The 13,682-nt window shown below is 54.6% G+C and overlaps 1 protein-coding gene across 1 annotated transcript in view; it reads right to left on the bottom strand.

Moving 5' to 3' along the window:
- The window catches only part of CDH22 (cadherin 22), a 77,971-nt gene that overhangs the window by 15,470 nt on the left and 48,819 nt on the right, over positions 1-13,682 (bottom strand). The window contains exons 5-8 of the mRNA XM_036395540.2: positions 12,746-12,913; positions 11,623-11,810; positions 10,543-10,796; positions 3,449-3,585 (exon numbers count right to left, since the gene is read on the bottom strand). Coding sequence (XP_036251433.1) covers positions 3,449-3,585; positions 10,543-10,796; positions 11,623-11,810; positions 12,746-12,913 — 747 coding nt within the window. The remainder of the gene's footprint in view (positions 1-3,448; positions 3,586-10,542; positions 10,797-11,622; positions 11,811-12,745; positions 12,914-13,682) is intronic.

Here is a 13,682-nt window from a genome sequence, read left to right as displayed (position 1 = left end):
TCAGGGACACTGCTGGGCACAGCATCCAATCTGCTCTTCTGTGTGGAGATCAAATTGGTACAATACTGAATTCAAAATTTTTACATTAGTAAGGAAGTCAGAAGAGGCAGGAGTGGAATTTATTTCCTCACTATCTCAGCAAATTGGGAGAAGAAAATGCAGAGCAGAAGTCTGGGATGTGCCACTCTGCTCTCTAGCCCTGATGCCACGGTGCTGGGGCACAGGGTGGGTTTGGAGCTGTTGTGCAGCTCCTGCCTGCAAACCAGAGTGCTGCTGCCAAGGACAGAGCAGGGGCATGCCAGGGGTGTGACTTGTCTGACAGGTGGCTGTATCAGAGGCTGGAGCTGAAAACGTGGCCCCCAGCTGAGGGGAAGCAAAGTGGAGGCAGCAGCTAAGCCAAGCAACATAAATGGCTCTCACCTCTCCTGAGTCCTGCCCAAACTCAGCAGCATGAGAGTCATTAAATTGCATCCAAACACAATGCTCTGATTAAAGCCAGTCTCCAGCAGGAAGATTTATCATCTCAATTACCAGCAGTGGACACAGCAGTCAAGGCCTCATCATTTTACATGAGCAAAGAGGAAAACAGGAAGAGAATCACTAATATTAGCCCAAGGAAGGTAAACAGCTTGCGAGGGAGATGAAGATTTATCTGTGGAAATGCTTGGCCTGGTCCCAGGCCAGATTAGCTGAACAGCCCCAATGCTCCCTGCTGGCTGCCATGCTGCAGGCCAGGCACTCTGCTGGTCCTGGGCAGCTCCTGCTGGGGACAGAGCTGCCCTTGCTCCTCACGGCACCACTGGGGCGCCCAGACAGCTCATGGGCACAGCTGGGCACCTTCTGCAGCTGTTCTTCCTGCTTCCAGGGGCAAATACACCTTGGTATCCACAGCTGGGAAATAACCTGGACACGGTCTCTGCAGCAGCTGCAGTGGGTGCCAGACAGGGCTCTCCAGGGAGGGGGCAGAGCTCCTGTTTGGAGCTGCTGAGCCCCACAGGCTGCCTGTGGGAACAAGGGTTGCCAGTGGGGCTGGGCAGTGACACAGAGAGGGGCTGCTCAGTGGCACAGCCAGTGGGGCTGCTCAGTGGCACAGCCAGAGGGGCTGGCCAGTGACACAGAGAGGGGCTGGCCAGTGACACAGAGAGGGGCTGGCCAGTGACACAGCCAGTGGGGCTGGACAGTGACACAGAATGGGGATGGCCAGTGACACAGAGAGGGGCTGGCCAGTGACACAGCCAGTGGGGCTGGGCAGTGACACAGAGTGGGGCTGGGCAGTGACACAGAGTGGGGCTGGGCAGTGACACAGCCAGTGGGGCTGGGCAGTGACACAGAGAGTGGGGCTGGCCAGTGACACAGCCAGTGGGGATGGCCAGTGACACAGAGAGTGGGGCTGGCTGTCCTTCAGCCTGCAGAGGTCAAGCCCTGCCCAGGACAGCTCTGACAGCAGACCAGGAGGCCACAGGGATGCAGTATCTTGTTGCAACACACTGCAGGCCATGTTACTGGTGCCATGGGAATCAAGTGAGCCCTGGCACCTTGGGAATTCAGTGGGTACAGTTTCCCACCAGCCCCAACGAGCTGAGGCACAATCCTGGGCAGCAGGACTCCCACTAGGTTTGTTCCATTCCTCGTGCCAAGTTTACATCTCACTGAGGAAAGAGAGTATGTGACCACTTGCCTCTGGTGGAGTTGGTGATGTCCAACCCTGTGGCATCCAGCTGCACCCCACAAGCCCATGGTGGGCACCACAGACACCTGTGTGCCAGGAACTGCACTGCTGGGTGTGCTGCTGCCCTGCATTCCCCACTCCCACTCCAGGGCTGATCCCACTGCACCAGGCACATCCTGACAGCTGCTGCACAGCCCTGCTCCCAAACCCTCCATCACTCACAAGGCTGTACCTTTACAACTGCCCTTTCCACCAGAGGATCCAGACATAAATTGTACTTTAAATTCAATATCAATCATTAATATTTCATGATTACAAAACGTTAAGGATAATGTCACTGGGAAGAATGTCTGGGCAGCTAAAACGGATGAGTCAGAGCTCACCATGGGAGAAGTCAGAGCACTGAAGAGTCTCCCTGGCTTTTGAAGCAATCCAGGCTGACAGGCTTCCCTGCCAGAGGGGAGCTGCAGCATTTACTGACTTGTTCTGAAATCCTAGCCACAGCGTGTAAATATTGTCCTTCTGATTCTTGTCACCTCACGTTTCCTCTGGATGCTGAGTTGTGCTGCAATGCTGCCATCCCCCCTCCCTGCAGAGCCTCCCCATGGAGCCCCCAGCACAGGTCACAGCTGGACTGCCCTCCCTGGGATGTGACCAGGCAGGGCTCACAACAGTGCCCCAGCCAAGGAGTGCAGGGGTCACTCCCATCAGCCAGCACAGAGAGTTGGCACAGGGAGGGACTGGGATGCACCATGGAGCCACAGATACCCCTTCAGGGCACTGGGGGTCTGGCCAGGGCCACCAACCCTTCCTCTCCCAGGGCTACAGGGCCTGTGCCCTCACCTGGCCAGAGTGGGTGGCAGGATGTGACCTCTGGGACCTGAGTCATGCCTTGACCTGGCTCCTTGAACATGAACAGCAGTGTCAACACTCAAGAATGAGCAGAGAAACACTCAGAGCAAAGCCTGGAGAAGGCTCCTGCCCACACACAGACAGGCCTTGGCACATGTCAGCAGGGATAAGGAGGTGCTCTGCAGCCCCAGCAGCTCCCTGGTACCCACTGCAGGGCAGAGGCAGAGCACAGCAGGGCCCAGGCTACCCTGGTGACTTGCACCTCCAAAATATGGAAAACTCTGAAGAACATGGCAATGCCATTCTGTTTCCTAGCATGATGCCTGGAACATTCTGCTCCCATAGTCCCTTCCCACTGCTGCACCCCAGGATCTCCCATCCATTCCTTCAGTGCCAAGCCTGCACCACCCCAAGCACACAGGAGGCATCCAGAGCTCCACACCCAGGTGCAGGTACAGTCTGTGAATCCCAAACACTGAGAGCTCTGGCAGAAGCAAGTGCTGACAGTCCTGCAGTGCCACAGGGCTCCAGCTGAGGGGACATCCAATCCAGCAGGGCACAGGATGATCTGGGGGAGGCAGTGATGTGAGCACAGCCCCCCGGGAGCCCCTGGTGCTGCTCAGCAGGTGTGAGTGCAGGCAGCAAGCTGTGCAGGGATGACTGGCAGAGATGGCGCAGAGATAACACAAATTTGATTAGTGTTCATCAAATACACTATTCGACCATGCTCCCTTATTAATGCTCAGCTCAGGAAGAGTATTTTTAGGTTGTCTAGGGAGATGTCAGACTCAGTGCTGCTGCATTTATTTTTCTTTTTTACTTTGGTGTTGATTAACACTCGCGTCTTGGCCACCCCTGCAATGGCAGCACCCAGATTCCTCCTCCTGCCCCACAGACTCTGCCCCACACAGCATTCCTGCATCTCACCTGCCTCCATGGCCAGGACAGTGATGTTGTGCCACCCTGCTGTCTCCCGGTCCAGGACCTTTCCTGTCACAATTGCCCCTGTTTTGGCATCGATGTCGAAGATCCTCTCGGCATCCGTGCTGCGGTCGATGGCGTACCTGTGACCAGGCAAAAGGGGAAACCATGAGAAGCTGGAGGTGCCCAGCCTTACCACCAGCCCCAGGGTACTGGAATCCAACAGCACAGGCGCTGTGTCACTGCTCTCCTTGTCCTGTGTTGCAGCATGGTACAGCAAGGCCACGTTTCTACCAGGCTGCAAGCCCAGAGCCTTCCACTAAATGAAAGTGTGGCTTTTGGTGCATAAAGTGGAACTGTGCACAGACTTTGGACAAGGGGAAAAACCTGCTCTGATGGGAACCTTATGCTTTGGATAGACAGAGCAACACAAAAACTGTGGGCTGTAACTTCACCTGTGGCTTTGGGAAGCTTCAGTGCTGTAGGCTCAGGAAAAGCATGGACCAAACTGAAGGTGAGCACCCCTGCTCGAGGAGCCCATCCCACCTAATACCCTCTGTGCTGCTCCTGCCACTGCATCCTCAAGTGAGACACCCAGAGGGCAGGGCACAGGAGGCTGTAAGCCACATCCACATCTGCAGACACCTCAACTGCAGCCACAGTGGCACAAAGCACAGGCTCTGGACTGACCATGTGTTGCTGGGGCAGCAATCCTGGCAGCAGAGCAGTGGGCAGCAGCCAGCATCCTCCCACAGCCTCCCATCCATCAGCACAGCACATCACACCAGCAGCCCCAAGATTTGCCCTATTTTGTGCTTCCTGTCCCACAGGGAACAGGCTGATGAGCTCCTCCAGCTCTGGCTGTGTCCAGCTGCTCAGCAGAGACCCATCACAGGCATCACTCTGCTCATTCTGCTGCTTCAGTGCTGCCCCAAACAGCCCCTCCTGAGGGTGGAACTCACATATTCCCTGGGCCACCCCCAGAGAGCACAACTCCCATTTCTCCCCAAGGGCAGCCCCACAGCCCACAAGGAGTCAGACACCAGGTTTGGCCCTGAGCCTTCACTAGAACACAACAAATCCATGTCCCAGTGGTCTGTCCTGCATTTCCAACCATTACACATGGAATGGAGCAAGCCAACAGTAAATCAGGGCACAATGAGGTGTGAGATCCTGAAGGAAAGGGCTGGAAGGGAAGTCTGATCCAGCTGAGGCTGTTGAGCACAGCCATAGCACAAATAACACAAACCACCACTGCAATCAGAATTAGAAATCCAGAAGGCCTGCAAATCACAAACAATACAGCATAATGTTATTGTGTACAGCATCTTTCACACACACTGAATCCCAGAGTGCTTCACAGAATTAAATAATACAAGACAGCAAAGAGTACAAAGGATAAATTACCAAAAGCAGGGCTGTGAATAAATTAAAGCCTTCAGTCACATGTCCAACCGCAGAAGGAAGATAAATGTAGGGACAAAGCAAACTGGAAAGCTGGTGAGGTAGGACTGAGGGGCCACAGTGGACAGGAGCAGAGCAGGACAGGCTCCAGGCTAGCAGCATGTCCAGGACAGGGGAAGTGCTCCATGTGCTGCAGAGCAGTTTTCCAGCCGTGGGTCCATCACCCACAGGGCTCACAGCCAAGGAATATCAGCTCACCTTCTTCATGACCCTGTGCTGTTCTGCCCCATGCCCTGGGATGGGACCAGCTGCAGATGGGAGTGCCTCTGGCAGAGCCTCTGCCCATCCACACAGCTCCAACTCTGATGGAGGCACACAAAAAGGCATTTCTACAGTTTAACATGTTATACAGTACCAGATTACATTTCCTAGCTCTCTCCCTTTCAGACAGATGGGGAGATGAGAGAGTAAATACAACAGCACTTGCTTGTAGCCAAATAAAAACATTCAAAAGTCACTCTCTAAATTCACTTGTACCCAGCCACCATCTAGTACTTATGTAGCTGAATTCCTCCTACCCCCTTGCATCTAGAGGTGATGGACATCTCTCACACAAAGCCAGGTACAGGCTGATGTATCTCAAAACCAGCTACCACGGACTGCCTGCATTTTCTGCCCCAACTCCCAGCTGGCAGCAGAGCTTTTACAGGCACACAGCCAACTCCAAAAGGGACAGTGACACTGTCTTGGCACGTACTGCAGCCTCTCATCCACTCTCTGTTCACTCACTGCAAAGGAAAAGGAGAGGTATGGCCACTCTGAATTGTACAAATCAGTCCAGTGTTCTGCTGGAAAGAGGAACAGAAACTGGGATGACAACACCTGATACCTTTCCAATAGCATAGCCAGTTCTACATAACTGCTTCCATTGTTCTCCCACACCCCCGACCTCAAACATGTCCTGCCTTCCACTCCACTTTTTCATGCTGTTAAGTTCAAGATGGTACTTCACCCTCCCCATGGCTTCCCTGCCTCTTGGATAAGCACATGCCTGTTTTGATCACACTTCTGTCATAAACAGAGACATCTGCAAAAAAAATTCATACAGGAACAAACAGTCAGTGATGGGGGACACCCCCAAGCCTGGACACATCTGACAGAGCTGCCTGCCTGGCCAGAGGGCAGGAGGGTGGCAGGGAGTGTTCAGGGTAATGCACTGGATCCTGTTCTTATGCTTCCATAGCTTTGCTGCTGAGGATGTCTTGTCCCTTCTGAATGGTTTGTCTGGGACACGCTGCCTGTACCCCATGGCCAGGCACAAACCAAACCACAGCTCTGATCCCTTTGGCACCACTGCCACAGAGAAATGTCACCTTCTCAGCATGCCCCAGGGAAGGAGACAGAGCTCAGCACACTGCCTTGGCAGGACTGACTCTGCTGCCACTCACTGTGACCGGGGAGGTGGCCAGTCCAGCTGGGTCTGCAGCTCCCAAAGGCCACGGATTCTCTGGAGTGCTGGGCTGCTGTGGGAGCTGGGGACTGGGAGGGTGGCACAGGGATGTGCATCAAGCCCTGAGAGAAGCTGCTCAGAGCTGCAGATCTCACAGCAGAGCTCACCTTCCAACAGCTTCCACCTCATCCTGGTGGAGTGAGCAGTGCTTTGCTGTGCTCAGTCACATCATTTGTGCAACACAACCTTCACCACCAGCCTCTCCACCTCTACTCCAGCTTCATATTCACCCTTCCCACTGCAGTCTAACAGTGCTTCTCACCTGGGAAGAGGCAGCATTTAATCCCTTCTCCTCCAGGTACTCAGAGACAGGACCTATGCTCATCTCTCTGCAGCTGGCTGGTGCTCTGGAGCTGCAGTCCCCAGCTCTGATTGGGATGCAGACCTTGTACTCCATTTCCCTCTCTTCTTGCTGGCACTGCCTGTTGGTCTGGATGTTACAAGTGACTGTTTAATTTCCACAGCTTTCCCCATGCTCATCTTTCCCATGAATCCGTTTCTCAAGCAGTTTGTTTCACTTTTCCCCTGAACACAACAAGAAGCACATTTTATGCCATGTGTTTTGTTAATAGGGAGCTTTTCAAACAGTGTATGAAAAGCTTTTTGTGTTTGTTTTTTCCTCTTCTCCCTTTTGTATTGAAGCAGGTTGTAGTTCTTGCTGTGCTGTTGGAGTCTATAAAATGCCCATGTCCAACACGTGTCTCCAGATTTTGTGAATGCCAAACAAGAATATCTCTGAGAACCTTAAATCCCAAGCAACATCTTCCCAGTGCTGATAAAGCCTGGAATGCACACAATCAGAGCACAGGCTCCCACTGCAGAGAGAGAAACAAAAGGCTCCCATACAAACAGTTTCACACACACAGACAGTCTATCACTGTATTCCTTCATACAATGGCTCAGCTGAGAAAAACTGCACTACGCCCAGAAAACACACAGCTAAAGCCAAAAAGCCAAATTGAAACAATTTTTTTTTTTTCTGAAAAGAAACAGTTCCAGCCTTTGATAGGCAAAAAACCCAAGGATGGAATAAAATAAAAAGAACTGGACCTTTAGGAGGGCATTGCCCACACTGGTACCACAGAACGTTTTGTGCCCCACAGAGGGCTCATAGGGCTGCTTGGCCATGCTGAGCTCAGCACAGCTCCCTGCTCAGGCACGGGGGTCACTGGGAGGGTGTCCTTCTCTGAGAGATGGGCTGATCTCCAGGTGCCTCCTCACAGCCAAGGCAAGCAGCTGCCAGGGGCTCTGCAGACAGCAGAGTGAGCTCTGTGCAGCTGGAGTGAGGCAGTGAGGAGGTGCCTCAGGGACACCCCTTCAATCCTCACATCTTTGTGACAGGTCACTGAGACCCAGTGCAGCTTGTGGGAAGGGATTTATTCTCAAACCAAGTCGCTGCAGCCTGTGGATCACCAGGAAGGCAGGGGAGCATCAGGCTGGAATGTGCCTCTAGCAGTTGCTTTGGGCAGTGCAGCAGGGTTGCACAGCCTTGTTCCTGCTGGCCTGGGGCTGAAAACAAAACGCCAAGGGCACCTCCCTTCCCGTTTGGCTAAAAATACTTCCTAAACCTCGTTACTGGCAGCCTGGTGTCAGCAGGACCTGGAAACCCTGACGGAGCTGATTTCTGCTCTGCTGTCTCTGGCAATCCTTGTTCTTTCCTGCCTCAAGGGGAGAGTGCATCTCGATGTGACAGAAGTGGTGGCTGTCCCCTGTTCACAGGCAGAGCCAACACACAGACCCGAGTCCGGAGCCCCTGCAGGAGCACAGCCCTGCCTCTGCTCCCAGATGGAGCAGGAGGCAGATGAGGAGCAGGAAGTTAAAGGGATCCACTGAACTGCAGCATCTTCAAAGGGCTCAAACCAGCTTCAAGGCAGCGAGGATCAAATGCTGGTCATGCCGTCAGGACCAGGTGCTCTCTAATGTATCAGAGGTGAAGTACAAGTGCTGGCTTCTTGTGACTGAACTTCTGAGCAGCACACTTGAAACGAGAGGGGACTTAGTGCCTCTCCTGCTGACGGGTTGGTGTCACATCCTGGTGCTGCAGGGTGCTGGCATTAATGTCTGTGCGCTGCTTTGAAGCTGTTAACAGCTGCCTACGCAGCAAAGTATTTTATTAAATTACCTGGCTAGCCAGAGGACAGGGAAGCAGGAGAGATCCAACTCTACCTTCCTCTTGCATTGGTGCTGCATCAGCACGACCAACAGCAACCTGCAGCTCTGCTTGGTACGTGTTAAATGTCTGTGAAGGCTCACCCTGCTGCACTGCCACTGCTCGTGACAGCAGGGACTGCAGCACCAGGCAGTGAAGGGATGGACCAAGTCCCACAGGGCAGCATGGGGGACACAGGATGAGCCACCTGCCTGGGGATAGCTGGAGGCAGGACACGAATTTGAATGCATCAGCCCTGACAAGGGAAAACACATGGCAATTCCCAAGCTGCAGCAGATGCCTGGGAGTCCTGTTGGCTGGGTCCTTGTGTCTGAGCACGAGGCATTGCCTTGCCAGCACTGAGCTCACTGCAGGAGAGACTCCCAAAGTGAAGTTTGGGCTCTCACCATCTCATTCCTGCCCAGTACTTGAATCTGCTTCTCTCTGGTCCAAGTCTCCAGTGCCTTCTGTACAGCATTAAGAGCTTCCCTTCACTGCTTTCTTTTGGTCTGTCTGCAAACAATGCAGCAAGCTCCACAGGGAAGCAACACAAAGAACAAGAAAAAGCAAGAATAAGAATACTTCTGTTCCCAAGGTCCCTTTTCTACAATTACAGATCAGAAAGTAAAATCTGTGTTCTGCAGCACTGCTAGGAACAGTCAAGTGAAAAAGCACATGCACATGTGCACACACACAGGTATGTGGACACACCACTCTCCTGCAGGGTGTGTGCTGACAGACACATGCTCAGGGGCAATAAAAGAAGAAATCAGACATGTAGCCTGACTGGAGAGGGACTGGAGAGTCACAGGATGAGGTGAGCAGAGGTATGTTGAGAACTCATTCAGCACTCAGCAGGCACTAGTGCAAGTGGTGCAGCACTCACATACACAGTTCCTGGCACACCAAGGCTGATTTCAGTCACATTTCCCTCAAAGTCAACTTTGAGCATCCAGCTTTGTGACACAGTACTCTCTGCTTGCTGCCAGGCATCTGTAGATGGCAGCTTTCCATGTGTAAATGCATTTCTGGGTTTTCTAATCATCATAGTCTTTGTTTGCATGAGGATCAGGAGATCCTCCTCACCCCACCATGAAACAGAAACCCACGGCTGCACAGCACCGAGCTCAGTGCCCCAAACAGGCACTGGGGGACATCACTGAATGCAACCAGGTGCTGTAAGTGAGCCCTCGGTGGCCTGTGCCCCTCCACCCCACATCCCCATCCCTGTCCCTCCCAGTCCCTTGCTGCAGGGCTGGCTCCCTGCAGAGCTCTCAGTCACAGCCAGTGCTGCTCCCTGGAAGTGAGCGGCCCCGCCGGCACCTGGCACCAGAACACACATTTCAAGGAAATTTTCCACACGTTGAGGATGTTTTCTGAACACCAGATTTCCAACCCAACTGCTCGTGACTCAGGCCAGTTGGCAGGGCCAGAAGGCTGCTTTGTGCCTTAGGTAATAACAATTTAACAAGGTAACAATCTCTTTAGCCACAAATTAAATGGAAATGGGAAATGTCCTGTGCAGATAAGCTGCTGCCTGGATTATGTCCCCTGCCCAAATATAAACTCCTCTGATCTTTGATCCTATGCACACATGCACGCACACACAGAGCCGTGCTGCAGCTCTGCACCTCCCAAGCCTCACCTCATTTCTCACCCTTCACCACCATCCTCCTGCCACTCCTGGCGTCAGGTACCAGTGCAGATACCTTGCTGTCAGCAGCAAGGACACACAGTTATCACCCAGCCACCTTCCCTGGCACTCCCTTGAACTCACAAAGCTGTCACCTGTCAGTGACGTATCTGCCACCTGAGACACCGCTGTGCCTGCTTGTGCACGGGGTGCCCCTCACCTGCCAGCTGCCTGTCCCACAAGAAACACACACACTGGGCCACACACGCAGCACTTTCCACTTTCACCTGCCCTCTCCCACCCCCTCTGCCCCAGCCACGAGTCCTCCCAGGCCAGGTGTCCCTTGCAGGTGTCCCCATGCCCACGGCTGGACTGGCTGACGTGAGGGTGGGACGGCGCGTTACCGGACGGGGTGGTTCGCTGTGTCCGGGTCCAGGGCAGTGACCACCCCCACGACAGAGCCCACATGTGCATCCTCCTGCACCTCCAGCAGGTTGGAGGGGGGCCGGAACTCGGGGGGCTCATCCACGTCCAGCACTGAGACCCTCACGATGGTCTGGTCCCGAAAGGTGCCCAGGTCCACGAACCGCGGGTCCACGAACTTGTTGAGGGCCTCCACCACCACAGTGTGCACTTTTTTTGACTCGTAGTCAAGAGGCTGGGGAAGAGGGAAGGGAAGAGGGTAAGCCACAGCCAGCCCAAGGAGCCCCTCTGCTGCCCCTTCCTTCACCAGAGACATCAGGGCAGCACTAGAGCCACTAAAGTCACCTGCTCCCAAGCCTGGGGGTTTCTGCTTTGCCCTTCTGCCAGCAGCACCCACACCAAGGGGGCAGGAGGAAGCAGAAACCTCCATCCCACTCCCCTCAGGGCCCCCAACAGGGTGCCCAATCTGTGAGCAGGCAGGATTCACTGGGAAGACAGCACAGTGTGTGCTGCACATGAGCGAGTTTTCATCATTAATCACCCTGCTCTTATTTCTACAGGGGAGGCCAGCTGCATACAGTGGCCTTGAAGAACAATCATTCTTTCCTGCCTGCACCAAGTATTTGCTTGATTGTTTTTGCCACCAAAAGCAGATACAGTTAAAGTGCTGCTGGTCAGGTACAGGAATTAGGTAGGCATTTTTCTCCTTTAACAGGTGCTATCAATAACAGCTGTAAGCATTCCTCTCTGTAGTCCTATGCATGGTGCCTCCTCTGCACAGCTCACCGCTTCACTGCCACCCCCAAGCCACCCTGGGGGACTCCAGCAGGCACTCTGTGCTGCTCCTTTCCTGCATTTGCTCCCAGACACAGCCCTGTGCTTTGCCATGCAGGCGGAGCAAAGACAGGTCTCTCCCTGCATCAGCAGGCACAAAACCACAACTGCTACTGCTAGAGCAGCACTCAGAGCATTTTCTTCAACTCAGATTCAACAGCAGCAGTCCCCAAAGGAAAGGGTCCTCCCAGGGAGCTGTGCCCTCCCTAGTCAATCAACACTCTCACCTTCTGCACTGTGATGACAGCCTCTTGGGTATTGCTGTCCGTGGTGACTTTGAACATCTCCACCCCTTCCTCATCCTTCACTTGATATGTCATGTCCGTGTTCTCCCCGACGTCAGAGTCCTCTGCCTTCACCCTCCCGATGGCAGTGCCCACGGGGGCCGTCTCCACAATGCTGAACTGATACATCTCTGCAGGAGAAACGGGCACCAAGGTCACTGCTTCTGCCTTTGAACTGCCCCCACCCTTCATACACTTCCCTGGGGCACCTTCGGGCTGTGAGGGTTGCTCAAACCCCACCGTGTCCACAGTCCAGAATGCCCCAACAGGAGCAGTAAATACAGCCAAAAACAAGGGCTGAGGGAAGCTAATTGGGGAGCACTGACATTCCAGGTGCTGTGTGAAGTAAGGGCTGATTTCTCTGCATGGACACTGCCCCGCAATCAGCGCTCTCTGATTCCTTGCAAAGATTCTTTTGCAATTTCTTATTTCTGGGAGATGCAGCCCAAGAGCTGAGCCTCCCCCAGCTGCAGCCCCTTCCCTGGCCTGCCAGCCTTGAGCTGCTAGAGAGCACTGCAGAGCCCTCACAGCCCACTCCTCACAGCAGGATCACCCTGCACCTTGCCTGGGGAGGGTCCCAGATCAGACACCAGCACCAGCCACAGGCCCCTGGCAGCAGTTTGGGAAACAGAGCTGTGCTGTGACAAGGCTGCCGCCCCTGAGCAGCGTCACTGTCCTCGCTCTGGGGCAAGGGTGTGACAAGGCCTCACACAGCAGCCAGGAGGGGCCAGGCCAGCAGACAAGTTCTGGCCCCAGCTCCCAGGGGACAGCAGCACGGTGGACCTTGCTGGCTTCCAGCTGCTTGGAAGGGCTCAGGAAAGGGCTGGCCCTGCTCTCCTACCATGTAAGCCATGTGTGCTTCCAGGCCCTGCACTGGGGCGGGGATCTGGCACCCGCTGTGCTGCCAGGCAGGGAGGGACACATTCAGACCCAGGAGCTGTGTGTGCCATGGTCCCTTGTTATTGTCACCCTGGAGTGGCCAGGCTGGCTGAGCCTGCAGGTTCCATCCCAGCACCCAGAGGAACCAGGACATGCCCCAGTGCCCGCCCAGGCCAGCAGCACTCACTCTGAGGGAAGCGTGGCGGGTTGTCGTTGACATCAGTGACCACGATGGTGACCGTGGTGGACCCAGAGAGCCCCCCCAGCTGTCCTGCCATGTCCGTGGCACGGATCACCACCTCGTAGCGGTCCTGCGTCTCGCGGTCCAGGTCTGCCACGGCCGTGCGGATCACACCTGCAAACAGCAGCACAGCTGAGCACTGAGCTGTCACAGGGCAGGTCACAGAGCCACACACAGCCTGCGGCTGGAAGGGCTCACTGGAGATTGCTTTGGACAAGATCCAGACCTAAACAGGATCAGCTGGATCTCCCTCTCCACACGGGGCAGATGCTCCAGGATTGCACCGACCTTCACAGCCCTTCCCTGGGCTCACTCTGGTATCCCACAGAATCATATCCGGTGTCAGGTACAGCACCTGCCTCTCACCAGTGCACAGAAGAAGGCACTGTCACCTCCCTTCACTGCTGGGACACTGTCCCCAACCACAGCCCTGGTGCTGCTGGCCAGCTCTGCTGCAGGAACACACTGCTGGCCACAACCAGTGTCTGCTGAACCCCTCTGCAAGAGATCATGTCAGCAAAAGCCAACTAAGGGGAGAGAAGGGCACTGAGGGGGAGAAGAACAAGCCCAGGAGGCTGTCAGCCAGCCAGAAACATCCCAAAAATCCTCCTGAAGCCCAGGGATGACCACAGGCTCAACCTGCTCCCAGCAAGTCTCCTCATGAAGCGTGAAAGAGTCCAACTGCTGCTTTTCCTGTGGGCTACTTAAGCTCCCACTGGGTAAAACCCTGGCACAGAGGAGGTTTGTGCTTTTCCTCCAGGGTGACTGGGAGCTGGGTGGAAGATCTGTGGAGGTCAGAGGGGGCAGGAGCCACAGGAAGAGAGGACTCATCCTCACTCCCACCCAAATGCGGGGGCTGTGCTGGGGCCAGCCTCGAGGTCTG

The sequence above is a fragment of the Molothrus ater genome, chromosome 17 (assembly GCF_012460135.2).
Source record: "Molothrus ater isolate BHLD 08-10-18 breed brown headed cowbird chromosome 17, BPBGC_Mater_1.1, whole genome shotgun sequence".
In the NCBI taxonomy this organism is placed as follows: domain Eukaryota; kingdom Metazoa; phylum Chordata; class Aves; order Passeriformes; family Icteridae; genus Molothrus; species Molothrus ater.
This window is presented reverse-complemented; position numbering and strand designations above follow the sequence as displayed.